Source organism: Convolutriloba macropyga, chromosome 13 (genome assembly GCF_964194025.1).
Source record: "Convolutriloba macropyga chromosome 13, txConMacr16.3, whole genome shotgun sequence".
NCBI lineage: Eukaryota > Metazoa > Xenacoelomorpha > Acoela > Convolutidae > Convolutriloba > Convolutriloba macropyga.
In genome coordinates, this window is record NC_134480.1 from 31718917 (window position 1) to 31745341 (window position 26425).

The following is a 26425-nucleotide window of genomic DNA, read 5'->3' on the forward strand; positions in this document are numbered from 1 at the left end:
TGATACACGGGGATATACTATATCCCTTTTATTTATTTGATGCAGTAAAATTCAATTTGATGTTTTTATTTAGTTCATTTTGTTTGCCCTTCAATTTCATTTCATGATTTGTTCAATTCTTGTCTCGTGATTTTTTTAGTACTTCTTTTCTTGGTTTCCCGCTTCGTGATCAGAAATGCCTGATCACACCTTCTCGTTTTGCTTATCAGCTATTGAGTTCAGACTTTCATAATTGCAACTCAGATTCAGTTGAATCTCTTCTTCGCAAACTCGCTCCTCAAGTAAACGTAGAATAATAAAGTTAAGATTTCGCCCTAGATAGTAGAAAGTGCACCCGCCTCGCGAGAGACTTTTGATTTATAATAAAGTACGGCAACATCCCCCGTCCTCCATCCTCTACCTCGAGTTTTCGACCAACCTCTCGTCCAGCCCTCTCAACCCTTACAACCCACTCCCAATCTTGGGACCCCCAATAGCTGGACCCCCCAATGCGATGCTCCTGCCCCCAAATGCAAGCTTCTCTTAGCCCCAGCTGGTTTCTACTGAACCAAGAGCTCGCCGGTCATTTGAGAGCTATTAGCCAGACGCTAGTCGGGTATGTTATATTTGTCCAGCTTAGCTTGACAAATGTTTCAAAACCACATGTGCGCATACAAAACGAATACATAACAAATAAAATCAAACTATATCTGCATATATGTTTCCGCTCTCAAAAATACGCCTCGACAAGTACAATTTCATCAACTCTTTAAAAATTTTTTAACAAATTTTAGGGCTATTTTCTGCCTACTATATTGACTAAAACTACTCATTGACAGTGCGGAAACGGTTAAAGTAACCGCGACGTTTTTTGGAGTTTTGAGAATCTAATATTTTTTTTAAAAAACCTTTTTTGAGGAAGTCTCCAAACATTGAGTGCACTCTCAGCTTTGTATTGCATTAAATTGTTTCATAGAATTAGTTTTTTTCCAGGTGCTGTTTTTTTGTTAGTCGTGGCATTTTTTTTTCAGTTGTTTTTCAACGATCAATTGAATTTTTTGAAAAAAGGTTTTCCTTCAATTAAACTTTGAAAAAATGGAAAGATTTTCTGCCATTTTTCTTGCTTTTTCCTTTTTCTCCCTATCTCTTTCTTCTCCATCCTTCTCTTCCTCTCTCTCTCTCTCTCTCTCTCTTTCTCTCAATTTTTATCTCTATCTCTTGCACTTTCTCTCTCTCTCTCTCTCTCTCTCTCTCTCTCTCTCTCTCTCTCTCTCTCTCTCTCTCTCTCTCTCTCTCTCTCTCTCTCTTTATCTCTCTCTTTCTCCCGTCACTTCCAAAAATTCGAAAATTGTTCTATTTTATTTTTACGCAAAAGATAAATATTGAATTTAAAAGTGTGCAGAATTTTTTGTACTCTAAAAATGCCAAAACGGCCTACAGTTCAAAATTGAAGGTTAAAATTGACTTCTCATAAATCAGTTTCTCATTTTTTTTTGCATTTGCTCTTGAATTTTGTGTGCGATAGCCATATGCAGAACAAAATTTTCGAAACGTTTTTCTTCTATGAAAACGAATCTTGTGAATCGATATGAATGGCAAAAACGGTTTGTTACATGGAAACCAAGACAAGTAAATTACTGAATGTCCGATAACAGAACTTGACCGTGTATAGATTGTAATAACCAGCCGTCTTTTTTCGGCCTTCTTTGTGAGATGAAGTTCATCAAAAAATGGCAATTTATTTTTTTGCTTTTTGAAAAAGCTTTAAGTGTTTATTTTCGATACATCTTTTTTTCTATTTATTTAAGTTTTTCAAGACATAGCTACTTTGTTCTCAGAAAAAAAGTTGATAGTATCTCTTTAGGCAAAATATTTGGAATATTACCTTTCGTTGCAAATCAGTACTAAATGGCAATATGGAAAATAAATAACAACAACCTTCACAAAGGTTCAAATAGAACCAAATATAAATCCTTGTTCGAGCTCAATTCAAAATTTGCTTCTCTAATAAAAGCATCCGCTTGAAACAACAACCTCCATAACATTTGATACAGCATTTGCATCCTGAATAGCTTCGAGTTGCAATTGAAACGTTCAGTTTTTCATAAATAATCTTTTATCACTTCTTTAAAATGCAGTATTGCGATATGATTGCACTTGTAGTAATTGCAACTGTGTTCATAGCGAGTTGTCAACTTGTCTCAGCGGGCATAGGCGTTGGACATTGTCCGCATGTGTCGGCGGTGCACGTGAGTGACTGGAACTTTGCCGGGATGTGGTACGAGATCCGGAGAGTCAAATCGGAAGACGAAAGTGGCGAAAGGTGCAACTTTGAAGAATACGATTTCAGGAAAGACCAGCATGGTGTGTTACCAGGTTTATTGCATTGAGTCTAGAATCCTTTCACAACAATCTAAAAATCCGTAGCTAGAAACTGAAGTTGGTTTCAAACTTATGAAAATTTGAAAAGTTTTAGTTATTGCCACCCCCTCTCATTCTGCAAGCATATTATGAACATAGTTTGAGTACCCGCTGGCAATTACCTTCAAATAACGGGCGGATTTCGGGAGGACATTAAATAAGTTGGCGGGGAGGGGCACAAACGGAAAAGGGAAAAGATCCGGAAGATATCAAGGAACTAAAAATCGAAGAACCGTTCGTAGGAAAATTTTTTATCTATCAATGCAGAGCAAGTTAAGCACTTTTTATCAAGGATGCAACAAATATTATCTTCTTAATTATTCTGTTTTTATATCAGGCTGGAATTTGAGAATAAACAGCACTGGCTACACGGGCGAAGAATATCGTAGTAGTGTCATAGATGCCAGACAATACACACACTCCCGCAACTCCGCTCTGGGCTACTTCGTCCTGGGGGAACAGAAGATTGGATTACCCAAATCGGAATTGCCCAATTTCTTCATACTGCACGCTGATGATGAGTTTTCCCTGGCTTACTTTTGCCAGAATTTCGGATCACTCAAAATGGATCTGGCTTGGGTCATGTCACGTGATAGGTTACCATACGAGTTATCAAATTAAGACTAAATGACTAGCATCTGGATTCTTGATAACGTCAATCAAACGGATCTATTGTGTGCAAATCAACTCCCCTCAGCCACCCCTCCCCCCGTCTATATCTGTCCTCCTCCCGGTATTAATCTTTTCCCCGAAGCGCACTTAGCATATTTACATTGGAATAACATTTTTCTCCAAACAGATTATAATTTTCAGTATCCTGTATACCCAGCTGTGGACAATATTAAACTAATTGTTCAACAAATATTTATCACCTTTCTGTTCCAACCCCACTTGTGGCGAGGGAGGAACTATATACTCAGATGTTTTTTTTGTTCAGTCAATTTTGGCCGATCGATATGTTCATCAAAGAGAAATGTGATTGGCATTATTAAAAAAACTCGTCCAGCTTAAAATTTGAATTTGATAAGATTTTTTTAAATAAATTCTTGCTTTCGGAGGAGTTATCGAAGTTTAAACTTTTGTGAGAACACGTGTTAATTGACGTGATTTTGTTCACCTATAGCGCAATTTTTGTTCAAATCAATATTTTTTCTATCGAAAGTTTACTTCAAAATTAGAGTTGGAAACAATTTTGTGTTTCTGATGGACGAAAGACAAAAAGGTTAGTTTTGACCTTATAGGGAAGTTTATTATCAAAAATTGAAATCCATTGGAGAGCTGCTTTTTAAAAAGTTTTTTCGTGTCTTTTTCTAGATTGGAGACTAGTCTTTTTTCATATCAAAATTCCATTAATCACAAGCCGCATTTATTGTCAATTGAGGTGCAATGACAAAATAATTCCTTTTCAAGGCACCGCGAATGGTTTTTATGGCCTCGACTCTGAGTTTTCGTAAAATTTAATGAAATTATTATTTTTCTGAGATTTTGATAATTTTCTGTGAACCTATGGCCTGATTTTCTTGACTAAAAGGCGATGGGTTTCACAAGGAGCATTATGCGAACCTATCTTGTATTCTGAATGGACTGCGAATGGCTTTGAAAACTTTAGCATTAATTTTCGAAAATGATTTTATAGATATATCTGATTTTAAACCTTCAAAAAGTTATGCAAACTTTTAGGTCAGTCTCACTAATAACAGAAGCCCTGTTTTTTTTACTGGAAACAAAATTAATCTGATAAGCTGTTTTAAGTTCCGACGGTTCTAAATTCCGACTTCGATGTCACGGGTTTTCATAATATTTTTCTGGATACCTTGTAAATAGTTTTGATTCCTTTTGAAATCTTATCACATTATCCTATTTTGTCAGTTCCTATTGGCGTCGAGCAGATGTTCAATTGATCAAAATATAGTTCTCAGAGAAAGTCTTATGGTTTCAATGGCTTCGACGCTTTGTTCCTGCACTTTTCTTTTTAGCTATTGGTTTTTGCTTTTTTGTCGTTTTCATAGTCTTAAGACTTATTGTGATAATTTTTTGATAAACTATGAGCAACAAACAACATTGTCTTCCAATCGAGCCTTATTTTTTAGAAATTTTCACAGAAAGCTTTTGAATTCAATGTCTTTGATACAACGAATTCACTGAAATGTTTGTTGGTTTCATTATGTTTATTAAATTTTGTTTTTTTTTGAAGCCACATTGTTTGAAAATCAGTAGTTAAAAGGTCTTACCCAAAAAATTAATTTCTAACGGCTTTGAAACGTTTTTCTCTAGTTGTTTTTAAGTTGTCTTTTTTGCGTAATTTGTTGTTAACTATTTTGTCAGGACAAAATTTCTAAATGCTGAGATGTGTCATTAGCGTCCTATTGAGGATTAATTGAACTTATTTAATGTTGTCGGTTTCTAGTTAAATATCTTAAAGTTTAAGATATCACTTGTTTTCAAAAAATTTTAAATTTAGGTTTGTTTTTCAGGTTTGTTGTTGTTTTTCTTCATTAGTTAATTCTGTTCATCATTGAGAGGCTTTATCCGCTTTTCGGTAATTCAACAAATAACGCTTCAATTCACGTCATGTCATAGCTGATGCTCTTCTGTTGAATAAAGTGCGTTTTTATAAACACTTTGTTAGTGGTCAAAATATGTGTTTCATTTTCTGTTTTTTAGCACACTCGCGTTAACAAACAGATCTCATTGATTATCAGACGAGTTACTATAACTAATAATTGAAATAAAAAAAGCACGTTGTTTAGATAATAGCTAATGGTTTATTAGCCTTAATATTTTTTGTTTTCGTATTTTGTTTGTAACTTTTGAGTTTTTCTGCATCTTGGTTTTTCTATGGCTTAGTCTAAACAATGAAATGTCCTTATGGTTTCCTAAGTAATTTTTGGTAAATTTATCAGGAATTTTTTGTTTAAAAGCTCAGAAATTTTGAGAGGTCTGAAATTGTTTGATTAAAAAAAATTTGATGGATTTGTGAACGTCACTTCATTGTTTCGTCTTTATCGACTTGTTACATAATCTCATCAAAGAGACGTTCCATCTACTATAAAAGTTAAGAAAAATTAAATTTGGATATTTAATCTGTTATCTGGTTGTTTTCTGATTTGGTTACTAGATGCCTTAAATTTTTGACATTATTTTTGCCGTAAAAATGTTTTTTATTGTATTTGCTTATGTTGTTGTTTATTTTTTTCTAGTTTTTTTAATGGCAGATCTCGTGAGCGCTCTAATGCGGCACTGCATCAAGTATTTTTTTGCAAACTCAAACATCTACTTTTGAACATCTTTTCATTTCGTTGACAAGTAAGTCAGAAATGTAGATTAGCTCGGATTGGAACCTTATGTGCAAACGCATTTTCCAATCCTCCTTTTTAAGGCAGGAAATTTTTGTAAAATTTTTAAGTTTCATTTTGATACGAAATATAATAACATCATCGTAATGATTGTCACGGGCTTACACTTTTTTCAGCATGAATTTTTTCAAAGAATTAGGGATTGTGTGCAAAAAATGTTAAAAAGTAGTAGATAAAACAGGGAAACCAGCCACCAGCAAAATTTGTTCCTTTTCTCCTAACGCTAATCGCGCACGTCGAATGGAACAAATTTTACTGCTTGCTGGTTTCCCTGTTTTATCTACTACTGTATATTCACTCTATATTCACTTCTTATACAATTAAAAACTATCCTTTCTTGTCTCACTTAGTGCAAACCACTAGTACAGAGTTAAGCTGGTAATTAACCATTATCAGACGGATAGTTCGGGTTCTATCCCCACCGACTCCGGTGGACGTATCCCAGTACTAGTATAAAACTAACAAGCACGTAAAACCAACTTGCGAAAATGAACTTGAATAAAAAAGAAAACTTGAACAAAAAAATGAAAATATTAAAATAATTAAAATTTTCTTATATTCCCCTAATCAATATTTAACCAATCTAAAACTAAAACTTCCTGTCTCACTTGGCGTAGTGGTTAAATCATCGAGTCTAGTTAAGTTGCTTTAGCAAACGGAAGGTTTGGGGTTCCTTCCTAACTGACTCCAGTGAACGTCCCCCGATAGGCGATGCCGCCTTTCAGGATTCTGATGAAAAAAAAACTATGAAACTAAGTGAGATAAAAAAAACAAAAAAAAACCAAATTCACAGTTTTTAAAAAGGATGATCAGTGAAACTGCTTCCCAGATCCCTGCTGTGAGACTGTATATGGGACACACTGTGATGGGTATACAGTCAAAAACACTGAGATCGGTGGAAACACAGTGATAAGTGATTTTTTTTTCAATGTCTTCTTGAATATTCTCTCTATATTCTCTCTATATTGGATCAATAATTAATCAGAAATTAATTTAAATCAAAAATAAGATAAAAAAATTAAAAAATCAAAGAAAAATTTACATTTCACTCTTTAAGAGCAATTCACTCTTATTCGGAGTGATCCCCCAGTAGAAAATATCGCTCTTTTTCACTCTTAAGGAGTGATTCCCTCTTTTTATAAATTTTTATAAATTTTTATATTTTTTATACTTTTATTTCAAATTATCTATACTTTTCAATAAATTTATATTTTCTTTTACTTTTTCTATATTTATTCCATTATTAATAAGAAATAATACAAAATCATAATATTTACATGAGCAATCTTCTTCATTTTGTCTAATGGCTAAAGTACTTTCAGTTCTAGAACTTTGTTTTTCAGTTAGATTTCTACTAAATCCTTTAGTTAATTCTACACCTGGATGCTGTTTCTTTACATGGGCTCGTATCCCATCATATCTCACAATTGAAGCACAATATGGACAATTAACTTTAGCTGAAGTACAACTTCTACATGTATACTTACTCTCATCAAAATCAGTTAGTGGTTTTATATAATTACATTTATTACAATTTCTGATTGGTTTAACCACTTCGTGGATCTGCGGGGCAGTTGGGGTACCAAGGACTTCGTCCCTTTCACTGATTAATACTTCTGAGTTATTGTTAGGGTTAGGGTTAGGATTAGGGTTAGGATTAGGGTTAGGGTTAAGGTTGGGGACTGAGTTATAGTTAGGGTTAGGGTCTGAGTTAGAACTGGTGTTATAACTAGAATCAGAACCAGAACCAGAACTAGAGCTAGAACCAGGATCAGAACTAGAGTTAGAGCTAGAGCCAGAACTTGAGCTAGAACCAGAACCAGAACTAGAGCTAGATTCATTTTTTAAAGAACAACCCCATGGAGAAAAATCATTAGCACAAATAGCACTTATTGTTATATTACCACATATACATTTATCAATTTTATCTTTATGACATGATTCGTAATGATATTTTAAACAAGCAATGTTTCCACATTTATAGTTACACTCTAAACATTTTATAACCATTTATAATTGGTCAAATCTGCGAATTTGCAAACGAGTTTCACTCGTGGTTATCCAATTTGCAAAACAACTTAGTTGAACAACTCCGTTGAACAATTTGGTACACCACGAACAAATTTCGTTGGAGAACCACGGGCAAAGCTCGTTCACTGATTTCAATTATACTCAACATATATATTTAGCCAATATCTCAATTACATCTTTAGTATTATCTTTAGATTTGATACACTCTGCTAAATATTTATTTCCTAACGTATTGAGTATATTAGTTTTACATCTCTTATCTAAAATTGCTTCAAGGTTTAATTGCATTTTATTTTTAACATAATTTATAATTTCATTTCTAAATTCTTCATTATTTACATATAGACTGTTTAAATTCTCTCGTCCCTCTTTATTTAAAATCCCAGTATATTTATGAGTGTAACTTCTTCGCTGATCTGTGTAACAGCTTCGCTGATGGGTCTTCGACCATGTTTCACTATCTGTGTAACAGCTTCGCTGATGGGTCTTCGACCATGTTTCTCCATCTGTATATTCCCTTTCATGTTCCAGATCTTGATCTTGATCTTGATCTTGATTTCTGCCAAATCCATAGTTCAATAATGTACTTGTTCTATTCAACATAGTACTCGCTGCAGTTGCCACATGTCCGGCATTTCTTACTGTTATATCAGGACTCATGAAATTATATATCATTAAACCTGAACTTATAATACCTAAAATAGTTGAAAATAATCTAAGACCATTTGCTTTAACAACTTCCTGAGTTAAAACATCATTCTGTATTTTAATACCTTTTAATGTAAGAAGTTTATTAAAATAAAACTGATAATTATCATGACTAATAGTATTTCTATCTGTTGCATTTATCATGAGTGGTTTCATATATGCTATAAGTTTATTTATATCTTCTCTTCCTAACTCATCTTTTAAACTGAGAGCTTTTAAATCAAGGAAACCAACTCTTGAATCATATATCATTGTTCTATTACTATTAATAATAATAAAAGTATTTTCTTTCTTATTATATTTAATTATACCATAACGAAGTTCATCTGACATTCCGTCTGTACGATTATAATGGTTACTATTTAACTCATTAATTATTTTACTAAAGTCATGTTCACATTTATATATCTCATTAAAGTTTTTAAATAGATCAGATCCATTATAAGTTGTTAAATAAATAGTATCACAACTCATTCTTGCTGTATTATTTATTTGAGCTGGTTTATGACACATTACAATCATTTGAATATTATAATGTCTACCTTCAGTAAAATAATAGTCTATATCCTTATTTAACTTATCACCCATATCATCAAGTACTATTACACAATTTCGAAATTTTTGCATATTGTTTTTTGTGATCATATTCATATCACATTTATTAAATCCAGTATAAAACTTATTGGTCTCGGGATTTATCCAGTCTCTGTCATCTTTACACACTATAACTATATTTTGATCTTGATTTTGATTTTGTTTTTGATCTTGATTTTGATCTTGATTTTGATTTTGATCTTGATCTTGATTTTGATCTTGATTTTGATTTTGATCTTGATTTTGATTTTGATCCTGATCGGTGTAACCACTTCGCGGATCTTGATTTTGGACTGAGTATAATTTTAAGTATTGTCTAACAAAATATGTTTTACCCGTACCAGTTCCACCATAGACAATAGTGTGTAATGGTGACTTTTCATATTCAAATCTAACTAGACTCCTATTCATAAATCCACCAAAGCTTTCTTCTAGCTTTGCATATTTACTCGGTATTGAATCATATCCTATAAAACAAAATATAATTAAGAAAAGAAAAATTATAACCACGCTACCTGTCTCCATTTTTATAAATGAAAACATAGATAAATATAGACATAATTAGACTTATGGGTCTTCGACCATGCTTAGCCATAATTAGACTATAATTGGAGTTATATTTAGACTTATAATTAGAGTTATAATTAAACATTAATAATATTTATAAGAAAATGCTTATCCTAACTTTTGAGGAATTCAATAATAAATTTAATATTGATAATAGTGCTATGAGTGATATCAGAATAAAAGATATAGGTAAAGATATAAGTCTAACACCAATTGAAATTGTAATGAGAGATCAGACTCCAAATAACGTAAGTGAACCCAACTCCAACATTATTGTAAATTTACATCCAACTGAAGGTACACATTGGGTTTTAGTTATAAGAAGAGAAGGTGGTCCAGTGTATTACTTTGATAGTTTTGGTATAGAAACTCCTCCATTATTCTTAGAAGAGTATGTCAATCTAGGCTCTAATGAAAGAATACAACAATATGATGAATCTTATTGTGGGGCTTATTGTTTATACATGATCTATCTTATTGATAGAGGATTTAGAATTAACAATGCTTTGAATATTCTAGTTAATCAATGTAAATATCCAGGAATGTATAATGAGTGTTTTTGTTTAGGTAGTAGTAAAGATAAGGTTGATGATAATGCTAATGATAATGTTAATGATAATGATAATCAGGGAACGGACTCCGTCCGTGGCATGCCAACCTGCTTCACAGATGATAAAGTTAATGATAACGATAAAATTAATGATAGCGATAAAGTTAATGATAACGATAAAATTAATGATAATGATAATGATAATGATATTGTTAATGCTAATGATAATGATAATGATAATGTCAATGTTTATGATAATGATAATGATGAGACTATCTATCAGAGAAGTAGTTATAATCAAGGGGGTAGTTATAATCCGCGAAGTAGTCCTAATCTGCAAAGCAGGTTCCCTGATCAGCGAAGCGGTTTCACCGATCAGGTGGATATATCACCACCAAGAAGTAATATAATCCAAACAAGTCCTATTGCCATTAATATAAATGATGATCTATATTCATGGTTAAATGATGATGATATAATTACTGAAGCCGCATTTCCAGATAACTTTAGATGTATATTATCTGGTCCTAGTGAATGTGGTAAGACATTCTTATTGAAAAAACTAATTCTAGCTAGTATATACTTTGATAAGCTATATATCATTGGACCTACTGGTGATCAGTAACATGGTATAGAAAGAATAAACCCAAAAGCAGATGTTGAATTTATTAAAGATATAAAAGATTTACCATCTCCTGATAAACTACCCAAAGACTTAAAGAAACTAATGATATTCGATGATGTTCGAGCCAAAGAACCAGTTATTAATGAATACTTTTGTAGAGGTAGACATAATAATTGTAATATGATATATCTTAATCAAAACCTGTTCTCTCTGGATAGGCAGAGTGTTAGAGAGAACTGTAATCTATTTATTTTATTTGAACAGAGAGGTAAAGCCCTCATATCTATATATCAAGATTTCTTTAATAATGTGGAACTTAGTTATAATGATTTTGCTAATATATGTAATAAGGTATGGAAAGAGCCTTACAATTACATTGTCATTGATATAACTAAAAATAAAAATATTAATGGTATACTAAGAATTAATTGGGATCGGAGAGTTTTGTAGTTTAGTTTAAGTATCCACGAAGTGGTTACACCAATCAGGGAACCTGCTTGGCTTACCACGAGCAGAGCTCGTTCGCAGATAAGTCTAAGTCTAAGTCTAAATCTATGACTATGTCTAAGCCTAAGTCTAATTAAAGTCTAAGTCTAAGTCTGTAACTAAATCAAACAGACCTTCGTCTGCTAACTATATTAGATCAACGAAGTTGTTGCTGGTTACACCAGATCTGCGAAGCAGCTTCACTGATGGGGGCTTCGCCCAGCTGACTACGTCAGATGTAAAGTAAAACTTAATACATCACCATTAAAGTCTATAGGTCTTCCATGCTCATCTTTAATATTAAACTCAATATATTCTATTCTATCTTTAGTTACATTTTGATATAAGATATTAGTTGGTATAATATTTACCAAGTAACCTGGTGGTTCAGTTAGATTAAAAGTATATAATATGTCTGTATCCTTACCATTATCTTTAACGCCAGATATCACATTACAATGAATGTTAATATTACTAAAACCCATAATATCAACAATTTTCTGAGATGTATATTTACCTTTATTATAAACTATTTTTCTAAATCCTAGTAATGGGGCTATTGAATTTTCTATGTCAAAGTTAATTGCACCTTGTTTTACTTCCATTAAACTTTTCATTGTATTCTTATCAATTTCTATTATAACATTACCATTAGTTTCTTCTTTTATTAATTCTGCTATTTCATATAATTCATATGCACCTGGTGTAATACCTAAAAGACGGGTATGTGACCATGTTTCACCTTGGGTATCATATATGAGTTGATTGTTCATTCTATTCACATTAAACACTGAGTTATAAACTGATAATCTAATTAAACCTAATTTTGTTTTATTAAGTATAGGTTCACTAAAGTTAAACTTTTCTGTTGGCTTTATCATTCTAAAGTTAAGTGTGTGTTCTTCTTTAGTTTTAGTTAAAGCATCATGTATCTTTTGTAGTTCCCATAAGATCAACGAAGTTGCACCTCCGGTGATTAAGTTATCAGTCATTTTTTATCTAATAAAAATGGATTTTAATTTGGATGCAACTTATGGTTATAATAATGATATACACAAAAGTAAGATTATAAAGTATAAACCAAATAATCTGGCAACAATGAACACAATCAATACTAACATTAATATTATACTCAATAGAGAAGAGAACCATTTAAATATACACGATTCATATCTAGAGATAGAGTTTGTTGTATCAGATGATGCTGGTGGTGTATTTGCTAATAATGCTAATATTAGATTAGTTAATTATGGTATGATGGCATTGTTTAGTTCAGTTAAACTTAAAACTAGTGGTGGTAGGACTATTGAATATATAGATCATTGTCATCCTAATCTATTGATGTATAAGTTATTAACTAGTACTGATGATGAATATGAGTGTGGTTTCGTTAGAAATCAAGGTAATAGAGATAGTCAACTTAAAGGTGATCATGCTGCTGCCGAACGAGGTCACATGTATATGATGGTTAAGATGAGTGATCTATTTGGTTTTGTGAATGATTTAAAAAAGATTATATATGGTTTAGGATTTAAACTAATATTAAAAAGAAATAATAATGATAGAGCTCTATATTGAATTAATGCTGGTGCTGATGCAGTAGCTAATGATGGTAATATCGAAATTAGAGATATATCATGGTGTGTGCCTAGTATTGATCCTAGTAATGATAATAGAATTATTGTACAGAAAGGATTAAATAAAAAGAATAATATAGACTTCAGTTATTATGAAAGAAAGACATTTTATAAGAACGTAACTAATGCTACTAACTTCTTGTTTGATTTAGGTATGGAAAGTGGTATGGAAAGACCACAATATATAATAGTTGGTTTTGAAAATAATAATGTTAATGAACAAACTCATGATGCAAGTACATTTCATTTAATGAATGTTACTGAATGTTATTGTAAGATTGGTAGTGAGTTTTATCCTGAAGATAGAATGAATATTAATTATGGTACCAATAATTATAATGAGGCTTTTAAAGAGATTGTTAGCTTTAATAAAGATTATAATGGGCTACCATATAATATAAAACCGTATATAAATCATAGAACATTCAAAAGTAGTTATAGAATATATGTATTTGATACTAGATATCAAACTGATCATATAGGTCCACAACCAATACAACTTAATTTTAAATTTAGTGCTGCAGTTGCCGATGTTATATGTCATGCATTAGTATTAACTAGAAAGGTTATTAGTGTTAGTAGTGATGGTAATAAGATGGTTGATATAGTCTCGTAGAGACTAATCAGTGAAACTGCTTCGCAGATAGCCAGAGGCTTATCATATCATAGATATAATTATAATTAAAGTCCTTATCATTATTTCCTACTAGTCTTAACAAAACCTTTAGCATAAATAGTATCTAGTTTCTTTTTATTCTCTAGAGACAAACCTCTAGCTTCAAGTTTAGTCTTCGAGCTTCGCTCGCGGGCAGAGCCTGTAGGCTTAGACTCAGTCTTAGGCTTTGTCTTCGAGCTTCGTTCGCGGGTGAAACCCGTAGGCTTAGTCTTCGAGCTTCGCTCGCGGGTGAAACCCGTAGACTTATTCATAACAACAAAAGGATTATACTTTTTAACTTCCATTATTTTTTATATATAGAAATGAGTCTTTTAAATAAGTTCAAAACCAATTCATATTGTGTTGGTGGCAGACATTATAGTGGCATTAATAACATAAGAGGAGCTATTACACCAAAAGGTACTAAAATGTTAAGAGGATCTTGCACTAAATGTGGAAGGAATAAATCAATGACAGTATCTGATGCAACAATGGAAGCAGAGGGATTGAAAGATTTCTTTAAAAGTGTTGGTAGAGCTACAGTTAACTTTGGAAAGAAAGTTGCTAATAATCCAGTAAGAGCATTAGAAATAGCAAGTAAAATAGGAACTGCAGCGGCATCTAGAAACCCTAGAGCTGCTTTATCAGCCACACCTGATTTAATTAAATTTGCAACTACTGGTGAAGGTATAAAGGTAGTACAAAAAGGAAGAGGTTTATACTTAGGTACAAAGAAAAGATAATTATTTGATTATGTTTATATTTATATTTATGTTTATGATTATGATTATCGGTATATATTTATACTAATATTATTATTACTAAAGACATTGTTATTACTAAAAACTAATAACTTTAGTTTAAAAAAACACTTAATTTATTTTTCTTGTTCTTCTTATAATCCTCATATACCTTGACTAATTCATTATATTCATCATTATCTATTTTATTATCATTCATTGATTTAGTATATAGTTTATTAAATTTATCACTAAACTGTTTAGCTAGAATATACATTTGTGAATACTTTATAATTTTATTTCTTATTTTAGTATTAATTGTTTTTGATAATGAACCACAAACAGTTGCTGTGGCAAAAGCTGTGGGTATAGAATAAGGTAATCCTATACCTGTTAATGCAACTGATGTTGTTGTTGCTGTTGTTGCAATTGATGATAATAGTATTTCTGTTATCTCAGCTACGTTAATATAACTTTTATATCTACTTAACTTCTTATTATAATTATTAGTTTCAGTTTCATAATAATTTCTAATATCTTTTATAATGTTAATATTATTGTTAAATTTATTATTGGCTTGAATCTTTTCATTTATCTGCTGTTCATTGACAGCAGCAGCTTCGCGCATCAACCGTTCCGATACTGATGATAAATCTGGATACAGTAAGCTCTCACTCGGTGCTGTTGGATCAGTGAAACTACTTCGTAGATTGGTCATTTTCATTAGTGAAAAAACTTTCTATTTCTTTCGTTATAACTTCTTGTTTAAATCCATAATGCATCTCAAGTCTGTCTTTCTCTTTATTATCAAGTAACTTACTTCGTAAAAGTATAGAAATTATATATATTACAATAACACCTCTAAGAGATTTATTGTATTCTTTCATTTCCCTTAGACCATTAGTAAACATATCATCTAAATGTATGTTGGTAACATTCTGATTAAACTTATTATTATCAATCTCTTGTTTTAATTGATTATATTTAGAGATAGTATCAGCAGCAACTTTATTACAAAAGTTAACAACATTTGTGACTTCATTTGCTGATTTAATGAATTCTTTAATTAGATTTTCATTAACTTGTGTTTCATTTAGTTGTAATGTTTTAGTTGTAACTTTATCAAAATCACCTTTTCTTAGTTCAGTTATGTTTCTACTTAAAATTTCTATTTTATTAGAAGAGGATAATAAGTTATTGTCACAATACTCTTTATTAACCACATCCTTTTCATCTAACGGAGGATGTACATTTGTAATTTTATAGGTATCCTTCATGTCAATATTATCATTACCTTCTAGGAATAACCCACGAGCCTTACTTAGTGTTAGGTTGTTTGTTGATGTTAATCCGAGAAGTGAGTTCCCTGATTGATTTTTAGCCTGGTTAAATCTATTTCTTGTCATTATTTATATTAAGAAATATATTTAATGATTCCAAAACTTTATTATTAGATTCAAAATCAAACTCAGATTTCAATAGCTCCTGTTCATAATATTTACCTTCTATTATCTCTCCATTAATATCTTCTATCTTATATGTTGGTGGTTGTGTTTTTAGAACTTCATTAACTTTGAACAGTTCTCTATTCCAATTAGAAGTGTAACCTTTAGAGAAGATATTACGTTTACCTGCGTTTCTAACATAATCACCAACTTTAAATTTTGGCTTAATATTCTTAAAATTAAAAGTGTATTTAACCTTATCAGGATTATTAGAAGCATCAACTGGTGTCATATTAATTGTTGAATGAATGTTATTGTTATATGTTAAGACTGCATCATTTAATATATTTACCCAATTACCATCACCATTGATGAACATAGGTTTATTTATTATGTGTAATAATGTTCTATTGAATCTCTCTATAAACACAGCTTTTAAATCACTATAGGTAGAATATAGTTCTATCCCTGAAGCGGCTTTGCCGGTTCCATATTCTTTAAGTAAAGATTTAAATGTTTTATTGTAAAACTCACTACCTCTATCTACCCATAACTTTGCTGGTTTTCTACTTTTAGAGCCACCTTGTGGATTTTCACCTAATACTAATTTAAAGCCATTAGTTATAGATAAACCAGATTTATTCTTTAATGGAATAGCCCATGCATATTTTGTGAATATATCTATAACTGTTAATATAAACTTATAATTATTATTGTATTTACTTAAAGATGACTTATCAATTAAATCAGCTGACCATGTTTCATCTTTATATAATGGTATTATTCTTACCCTTCTAAACTTTGTTATTTGAGGACTAAATACTTCTTTAGCTAGGAGTTGTTGTTGTTGTTGTTGTTGTTGTTGTTGTTGTTGTTTATCCATCATTATGCGTGTAGTCAGGTTTACCCTTTATTTACCATAGTTAAAAACAAAATTATCTAGTTGTTCTTGATTAATAATATTCATAGATAATAGTTGCTTAGATATATCTAGCATTTCATCATATAATCCGTCATGACCAGCTTTTGTTTCTAGAATTCATAATTCTAATCTTTCTACTAAATTATTTGGGTCTGCAAAGCAGGCTGGCATGCCATGGACGAAGTCCATTCCCTGATCCACGTAGTGGTGGCAACTTTTTTGGTTGGTATTTAACCCTCTGCCAAATATATCATCTCTTACTTCCATTATACGTTTTATTGTTCTATATCTAGCACTTTTCTTATCCCCTTTTCCTAAATCATATCTAATATCCTTTAAAAACCTTTTAATTTTGTTTTCATCTTCTTCGATATCATCGTTATATGTTACATTCGGGTTAGTGAGAAATTCAATAAATCCTTCTGAGAATTCGTATATATTATCCCTAACTAAAAATGCACCCTGCTCTAGGGTTATATCAACACCATTCATTTTGTATCTTCTAGTAGGCAAATCTACAAGATTTAATTTTAATTGAGGATTAGTTTGAGTCCCCATTTTATGAAGATTCTTGGCTATCTTTGTATCAACAAAAACTGGTGCTATTTCTTGAGTTTGCTTTAACGTTTCACCCATCTTGGGAGCAGTTTCATTAAACTGGTAACCAGCTTGCTCGATCTGCGAAGCAGTTTCACTGATCTGCGAAGCAGTTTCACTGATCATCTTAGTTTGTTTATCTAACTCTTGATTTTGCCAATCTATAACTCTTAATGTTTGTTCACTTAATGCTAGATTCTGTTCATTGTTTGCATTTAGTGTTTTAGTTAAAGGATCAAATAACTCTTCTATTTCACCATAATACTCTTGTTGTTTTAATTTATCGTCTAATCTATTTCTTCTGTTTTGTTTTTCTAGATTGTTTAATTCTATAAGTTTATCTAATTTAGTCATTTTTTATAATTATAATAAATCATTATATAGTGTAATTGCAGCAAGGATTAACTTTCTATCATCATTAATGGTTAGCTCTTTAATATTATTTATCAGCGAAGCTGTTTCACAGATAAGTAGGTCTTTGTTTACATTTAAATCTGCTTCACAGATTTTATTTACTAGATCTCTTTTGAATAGATATAGATTCTCATCGTGAGGATAGCTTCTAATGTTATTTACATAAAACCTTTTATCATCAAATATATTTAAACTAATCTTAGTTGTTTTTGTTGTTGTAATGTTATTACCAACTTTTTGTATTCTACATTCATCTACTGTTCTCTGTATATTATTCATTAACGCATCATAATACTCTTCATGTTTAGCATTATTATGCTTCTTTATTCCTTTTTCTTTAGTATTCTTTGGGCTATCTTTAAACGGGCTCTGCCCGTGGGTAACCAAACTATAAGTCTTAGGTGTTAAGACTATAAATTCCTCAATAATCCTACTCCCAAGCTCGTGCTTAAACTTGCCGGGGACTTTATTATTTGTCTTGATTGGTTTTTCGAGATTGGATAGATCCATATGCTCATCACTAACTTTACCTTCACTATAACTTAATACAAAACTGTCTGTGTCCATATAGTGAAGTGTTAGATCTTTGAGGGATGGTTGTAGAATATTATAGAATACATCATACATGTGTAATTTGCTTAGTTCGAGTATTGTTACTCCCGCATATACAGGTGAGCTATATTCTATTTTTTTCTTTATATATTCTATTTGGCTATAATCTCTATATCTAGTTATATTCTTAAATGTTGGTTTACTTACACTTTTCATTATTTTTTTTCATCATGCAAGAACTTGCTTTGAAAGAAATGCAGAGGATTCATACACATTCTTCCATATAGTGAGTTATTCATTAATTTCCTTACATCCTTTTCTGCTTCAGTTTTAGCTGTTGCTCTTTTGTTAGTATTGTTTTGTATATAATCTCTACATATGTAGTCTTGTTTAAATTTAATTACTCTATGTATTTTTGTTACTTTTACTCCCATCTTAACATAGAACTTTAACATCCTATAATGAACCATATGTTCTGTTTTGTTGTTTTGATCTAAGATTAATTTCTCTGATCGGTGTAACCGCTTCGCGGATCTTGCTTCGCTCCCATCTCTTTCCTTGTAACCTAATTCATTATCATTTATCTTTCTCTTATTAGGCATTAGTGCTAGTTGCTCTGTTCTCTCTTTACATTCATTAGTATAATCAATATCACAAACTATATAATAACCATGATCACTATCATCTGGAGTATTCAATATTACATCGAGGAACCCGCTTGGCGGATCTAGAGTAGTAGTAGTAATAAACTCAAAATCCTTATAAGGTAACTTTTGCATCATTGCATAACCATATAGGTTGTTTGCGTCTATGTACCATATGGACCTTCGCCGATTATTAATATATCTATCACCCATTATTCCACATATACCACCTCTCTTTGCTCCAACAAAATCATCTAACATTTGTTTATCTTGCAATGTATCTAGTGTAACACCACTTGACATTAACCAACAATCAAAACTATAACCTGGGAGACTAACGTAATGTAGTGGGTTGAGCTTGAATTCTTTCATACTTAATTTAACATATTCATTCATGCAATAGTCTAATATTTCAACATCATTCTGTAAATACTCTATAGTTAGATCTTTACCAGTTTTATGACTGTTTTCATTATTAAAGTTATCTACTTCTTCTTGTGTTGGTAATTTATTATGTAGTGAGGATTTGAAGTCTTCTATTTTCAAATTACCTATAACTTCTTGGTAGGTAGCTTTGCTACCATTGGCAGCTTCGCTGTCATACGACTTTGTCGTGGTTCCCCAGGAGTCTAAACCAAAGTATTCATATGGATATAATGTTTTAGTTTTACATCCATATATCTTTGCCATTTGATCTAGAGGCATAGCTAAGAAGTTATAACTATCTAAGAGTTTGAGACAACCAATGCTAAACATCTTAGACTTACCAGCAGCTAGTGGTATGTTATCTACTTTTCTTTTATCATTATTCTGTTTGAAGAGTTCACTGTATAGTAAGTTGAAGTCATAGCCAGAGCCATTGTGGAATATTACAGGAATGAAGTTTTGTTGTTTATACCTCAGATTACATATCATACATGCTGGTCCTCTATATTTACCAGTTTCATGACAATGATCTCTTACTTTATAGGTGTAACCGCTTCGCGGATTAATACATGTTTTAATGCAGATATGACAGGTGTTATTAGTTTCATGGTATAATTCATCTTCTTCTGTGAATATCATCTTTTCATTATGTTTGAAATTATTCTCAGTTTCTATTTCTAACAGATCTCTAGCAAATCTTTTGATACAATCAAGACCGAAGTAGTGTTTGAAGTTATCTTGCCAGGTGTAACCCACAGCTATTGGAATATGTTCAGCTATTACATATTTACTATCATTAGTTGAGACTTCAACAATGCAACATTCTATATCGGCGGTTATAGTATTTTTTATATTCTGACGTTTGTGTTCATTTATAAAAGTAATATGTTTTTTCTTAGGACAAACAATCTCTGGTTTGAATGAGTTGTTGCATTCATGTTTGTCATATTTAAATTTTGAATCAAACCAATATGTACATCTATCACAGTAATAGAATTTGTGATTCATTCTATTTGGTCGATCTAACAAGGTTTCTATGTTTTTAATTAGAGCACAGTGTTCTATTTGTCCATTACTCCAAACTAGTATTCTTACATCTTTTCTATCTTTATTAAAGTCATCCACTGGTTTAAACAATTCTACTTTACCCCCACCACAAGGTGTGTATAACCAAATATTAATATTATATAATTTCTGTATTCTTAATATATATCCGAAGTCATCTTCATGTTTTTGTCTTGGCTCAATAAGTTCATCTACATATTTACTTTCTCGAGTTGTATGGTGCGTGGCAGGATATAGCCAAGCAGTAATAGTTAGTTGCAAGCAATTGTATTTATAACTTCGTATATTCAATATCGATTTAGAGTTTTTGAGATCAGCTGGTAAATCTATATGGGTACCAATAGATGCTTTAGTTGGTTCAATGTTCAACTGAATACTTCTTATTCCAAGAGACTCGAAATCATAACCATAACCTTCATATATTTCCTTTTCAAAGTTTAGCCATTGAGTGAAGTCTCCATTTTCATAAATTGCGTTATTATTAATATAGTCAGTATTGAAGAATATTTTTGTAATTTTAACTTCTACTTTGGTTCTCTTCTTATAATCACACTCGACTGTAATCTTATATTTCAAACTCTTAACTTTTCTATACTGGTAACAGTTTTTAATTCCTTCTAATGAGTTATTAATGGCTTCATCTATATCTTCAATGTAATTTCCAGCTTTATCAGTAATATAAAATTCTTTCATGTTCTGGCTAGAATTTATATCAAAGTATTCAGTGTTTTCTAAATACTTGCGATTATGACTATATGAATGAGTAGTTAGAGCTATTTTATTCCTAAATTCTTCATGAAATTCTTTACATTCATACTTAATTCTGGTGTAGATGTTGTCTACGGTTTTAGGTTTAGTTTTAGTTTTAGCTTCAGTTCTAATAATATCCTTAGTATTATCTTTGGGTTTGAAAACATAGTCATCTTCATCCGGATTATACACCCTCTCCAAGATTTCATCGGAGAAGCCGCTTTGCGGATCTTCCACTTCATCCTCATACTCTTTTCTTGCCATATTTAAGTGTTCATCACTTAAATTATGTTTGGCAAATTGTTTCCTTGTTTCAAAGGCCAAATCACAAATATAACAAAAGTTTACGTTTTCTACTTTAGACATCTTTATTTTTATAGACAAAAATTTCAATTTTGAAAACATACAAATTGAAAATGTCTACATCAGTAAAATGTAGTGATTGTAAAGATAAATCATGGAGAAAATGTTGTGATACATGTTTAGATAGTTTATTTGGATGTTATATCTGTAAAGGTTACTTTAAGAATAGAGATTATATTAATCATATGAATATACATTATAATGATCCTAGTCTATATATAACTTGTATTATGTGTAAAGAAAATCAACACATCAGTGGATTTAGATTTAAAAATTTTAAGTGTAGATTATGTATTTATTTACATAGATATAGATATACACTCACCAAAGATAGATTCAAGGAATATGCTGAAAGATTTAACATAAAAGTTTAGAGTTACGCCGGTTATGTGCACAAGTTATCCGTGAAGCGGTTGGGGGACCAAGATTGAAGGTCCTTACACCGATCCCCGCAGAGGCGTCACCAATTTTCGCAAGTTACATTGAAAAAAAAAACACTTATCACTGTGTTTCCACCGATCTCAGTGTTTTTGACTGTATACCCATCACAGTTTGTCCCATATACAGTCTCACAGCAGGGATCTGGGAAGCAGTTTCACTGATCATCCTTTTTAAAAACTGTGAATTTGGTTTTTTTTTTGTTTTTTTTTATCTCACTTAGTTTCATAGTTTTTTTTTCATCAGAATCCTGAAAGGCGGCATCGCCTATCGGGGGACGTTCACTGGAGTCAGTGAGGAAGGAACCCCAAACCTTCCGTTTGCTAAAGCAACTTAACTAGACTCGATGATTTAACCACTACGCCAAGTGAGACAGGAAGTTTTAGTTTTAGATTGGTTAAATATTGATTAGGGGAATATAAGAAAATTTTAATTATTTTAATATTTTCATTTTTTTGTTCAAGTTTTCTTTTTTATTCAAGTTCATTTTCGCAAGTTGGTTTTACGTGCTTGTTAGTTTTATACTAGTACTGGGATACGTCCACCGGAGTCGGTGGGGATAGAACCCGAACTATCCGTCTGATAATGGTTAATTACCAGCTTAACTCTGTACTAGTGGTTTGCACTAAGTGAGACAAGAAAGGATAGTTTTTAATTGTATAAGAAGTGAATATAGAGTGAATATACAGTAGTAGATAAAACAGGGAAACCAGCAAGCAGTAAAATTTGTTCCATTCGACGTGCGCGATTAGCGTTAGGAGAAAAGGAACAAATTTTGCTGGTGGCTGGTTTCCCTGTTTTATCTACTACTTTAAAAGTGTCTTTCAAAAGTTTCGCCGCAAAACACTAACAATTCTAACAAACTAATCAACATATTTCACTATTAATTGCCAATTGTAATGAGCCTTTGCAGTTACAGATCGCAATTTTTTTTTTCAAAAATTACTTAAACAGACTATCTTAAAGATAGATTTAATTTTTGCAGTTCTGATAGGAGCTATAGAAGTGCCAATCAGTTACCTATATTAAGTTATGCAGATTTTAATTCTATTCATTCTGTGTTTCATAATTTTTTGTTTTGAAATGATTGTTTTCGGTAAAAAATAACTTCGACAAAGTCTGGGAATTGTGTGTTAGAAGAGATAGATTATCTGTAGGATAGAAGATTATCTGCTCCTTCTACTTCTTTTTCTACTTATAGCTCATGTTTAGTGTACTTTTCGGAATTTTAATTATGATTTGATTAAAAGAGCTCTAAAGAACTAAATCCACGCACTAATTTCCCAAAGAAAATTTTTTCCTCTTACGTTTTTCCCAATTTTTTGCTATTCATTGCTGAATTTGGATGAATAGAGCTCATAAAGTACAAATTGAATAAATTTTCTGGGCACGACAATTTCTACATCGTTTTTTGACAATAAATGGGCAAAAATTCAATCAAAATTTCTGTTTATTGGAATGGATCAAAATTATATCATCGTTTAAAAATCAGTCAAAAATTTTGTTTGATGGTCTTGAACGATTATTCAAAAAGTCAAAATTGACTTTGTGCAATTATGATGCGAGAAGTTATATCCTAGTGCCCCCTAGTGTTTTTATGCCTCACACCAACAAATTCTAGCGTTATTCTAGCACGTTAGCATATAAAAAATAGCTGAGGTGTAAAAGTTATGTGTCCACTAGGCGCCCCTAAATTTTGCAGCAACTTTTTTCGCTTTTTGGCCCTTAATCTTATGGCTTTGTTTTGACACGTGCGTCTGGGGGTGCAAAACAAGATGCGCCCACTAAACTGGGGGGGGGGGGGCACAAACGGAAAAGATCCAAATTATCTATTACGTTGGCTCTGTAATTTTATTGAGCCATTCTTATTACCCCCCCCCCCCCCCCCCTCCACTGTTACCGCAAATTTACCTTAAACGGGTCGCCGTAATTAGTTCCCTTTATTGAGCCGAGCCATTTTCATATGGCTTATATTGGTCGAGGGCGATCTTTTCATAAGTGCAGCCCTGAACTAGGGGTTACAATGAGAGAGACCCAGTTTATCAAACATCTCCAAAAACTTTCGTTTCAGACATCCTGACCCTGAGAAGGTACAGAATGTGGAGGAGATCTTGCGTGTGAATGGAATCGGTCTAGAGATGATTGACGTCAGCCATGATGACTGTCCAGTTGTTCCTGGGAGATGGGGTGGGATGCGGAGACTCCTCAGGGATTACCTCATGTATTCCCGCAGATAAAGAGCAAAGAAAAGATCAAAAACAGGCGAATGATATATGCATATTGGACAGTTTTAGAAACTGCGTGAAAATTTAAATATTATTTTGTTGGCTGCTTCTATCGGTCTTCCTGTATGCATAAACTCTTCTAATATGCTCTTCTTATATGAATTACCCCCAAAAATTAAAAAGAGCAGGGCGTGGGTGCGGTTAAATGGGGTGAGTAAAATGAGGGTAATAATCCTTCATTACAGCCCACTCTTTCATAGTTTCTTTTATCTTATTGACCCCAAATGATGAAAATAAATCATAAAAAGCAGGCTCAGTAATGCGCGTTTACACATGATGTTCCGACCCCACTCATCCCCATTTTTGTCCTCATTGTCTACTCAATCAGGAAGAGATAGAAAACTTTCAAAAAATCTTACAAATTGATCAAAAATAATTAGTGTATGAAGAAAATGTTGCATCGAACTCAAATCACTTAGTAAAGTAAAAAACTTTCAAAAACGTAAAAGTAAAGTAAAAAACACGCATTAGTGGACTGATCAGACCTGCAGTTATTGAGACTACGAAACAAGACAAACAAAAATCAAATAAAAACAAGTCATTTACATACAAAACACAATGTCCATTTTTTTGAAAAAAAATGGGTAATAACAAAATCAAAACAGTGTCAAATGCAACCTAAACTGAACATATAGTTTGTTCTTCACTAGGAAAAACATCGAGTCAGTCCTTGATAGGATTCGGTAAAAAAGTAGAACAAAAAGACAAAATTGACAAAATTAAAAAAGATTTTATTCAATAAATTAAATTCAAATAATGAAATCCAATAGAAATTAATTGAAATCTCTAAGAAGCCTTCTGTTCATTCATATCCCAATACAAAAAGTTTTAGACATGCCGTTATCCAGAATATGTCCTACGTGACAAACTCAGACAAAAACAAATCCATTAAACTTTGCACGAAAATGGCGTCGAAGCCGTTAAAAGCATAATCTAATCCTGAGGAAAATCGATGTAAGCAACTGTGCCTATGTAGAACATCAGTAATGGGTTAAATACAAGTTATCAAAATTTTAAAAAATAACAGTATTTGAAAAGCTAAAAAAATACAATTGTATATTTGGGAAGAATTATTTTCAAAGACAAAAAACATTAGCTAGCAACAGAAATCAATCAATAAACTCCTTTTTGTTTTGCACAAAAGCAGTTGTGATCTGTCATTTTTCAGAATAAGTTGTACCTCTACAAAGAGAACGATAAGTTGAAAAAAGAGAAAACGGAATAAACTTTTTCTTGATACCGCTGTATCGAAGCCATTGAAACAATAGGCATTACGCTTAAAACCTCAGATATGTTCAATTATAAATTTTACAACAAAAGTTTGAACTGCGAACTGTAATTAACGAGATTAGGTAACAAGTCGACAAAAAGAACAGCATAATGCAAACTTATTCTCTTAACTGCTTGAAATCATTTGGTTGTCAGGTCATGAAAAACTTTAGCTATCAACTGAAATCAATATACGGTTCTTTGTACTTCCATAGGAAGACGCTAAGGCCTCCAGTTATCCAGAATTTAGCGTTTGACTATAAAAGGAACGACAAACAAAGACATAAAAAAAGTATGTTAGCATTGTGCGGAAAACCGTTATCGAGTTGAATCTTTCAACATGTTCAATTGCTTTTTTCCTCAAGACCAATTATGTGATATGCATTTTGTAATTATTGACATTAGGCAAAAAGTAGACATAAGAGAAGCACAGTGCAAATTTAAACTGATTGCAAATTCTATTGCACATTCTCTTTAAATGCCATTAAAGAGATATCTGACCTGTCAATAATGTGACAAGAGAAGAAAAAGGACCTGGAGGATGGAAAAATCAAAAACTTTGCGGGAAAACTCGTAGTATCGAGCAGAAAAACCACTACCTAAAATGTGAAACTGCTTCAAATATAAAATTCAATCTATTGAATTTGCGATACAACATGACTTTGCTGACCTGAAGCTGCAATAATTCATTGTTATTCTTATATCCATAAGCTTTCATTTAAATCCGTGCTATCGAATTGCGATATTGAATTGAATCTCTCAACATGTTCAATTGCGTTTTTCCTCAAGACCATTTATTTGAAATGGAACTTGTTATTAATGACATTAGGCAATAATCAGACATAAGAGCAGCACTGTGCTAATTTAAATTAACAAACGTCTGTTTTTTTTAAAACATTGGATTTC

General features: G+C 31.8%; 2 protein-coding genes across 3 annotated transcripts in view; both read left to right on the plus strand.

Annotated features, from left to right (window-relative positions):
- The window catches only part of LOC142351907 (coronin-6-like), a 560192-nt gene that overhangs the window by 382124 nt on the left and 151643 nt on the right, over positions 1-26425 (plus strand). The gene's annotated exons all lie outside the window — the stretch shown is intronic.
- LOC142351584 (apolipoprotein D-like) lies at positions 1987-24292 on the plus strand. Of its 2 annotated transcripts, none has more exons than XM_075403692.1 (3): positions 1987-2355; positions 2738-2996; positions 24037-24292. In XM_075403692.1, the coding sequence occupies exons 1-3, from the start codon at positions 2112-2114 to the stop codon at positions 24200-24202; spliced, it is 669 nt and encodes a 222-aa protein (XP_075259807.1). In that variant the 5' UTR covers positions 1987-2111; the 3' UTR covers positions 24203-24292. The 2 variants fall into 2 exon arrangements, with proteins under 2 accessions (XP_075259807.1, XP_075259809.1); XM_075403694.1 differs by having other exon boundaries at positions 1987-2343.

What these genes read in the sequence shown, in the direction of transcription:
- LOC142351584 (XM_075403692.1), top strand. Translation starts at nt 2,112, where the DNA reads ATGCAGTATTGCGATATGATTGCACTTGTAGTAATTGCAACTGTGTTC. An exon ending in CCAGCATGGTGTGTTACCAG is followed by an intron (nt 2,356 to 2,737) that starts GTTTATTGCATT and finishes TTTTTATATCAG; the next exon opens with GCTGGAATTTGAGAATAAAC. An exon ending in TGGGTCATGTCACGTGATAG is followed by an intron (nt 2,997 to 24,036) that starts GTTACCATACGA and finishes CTTTCGTTTCAG; the next exon opens with ACATCCTGACCCTGAGAAGG.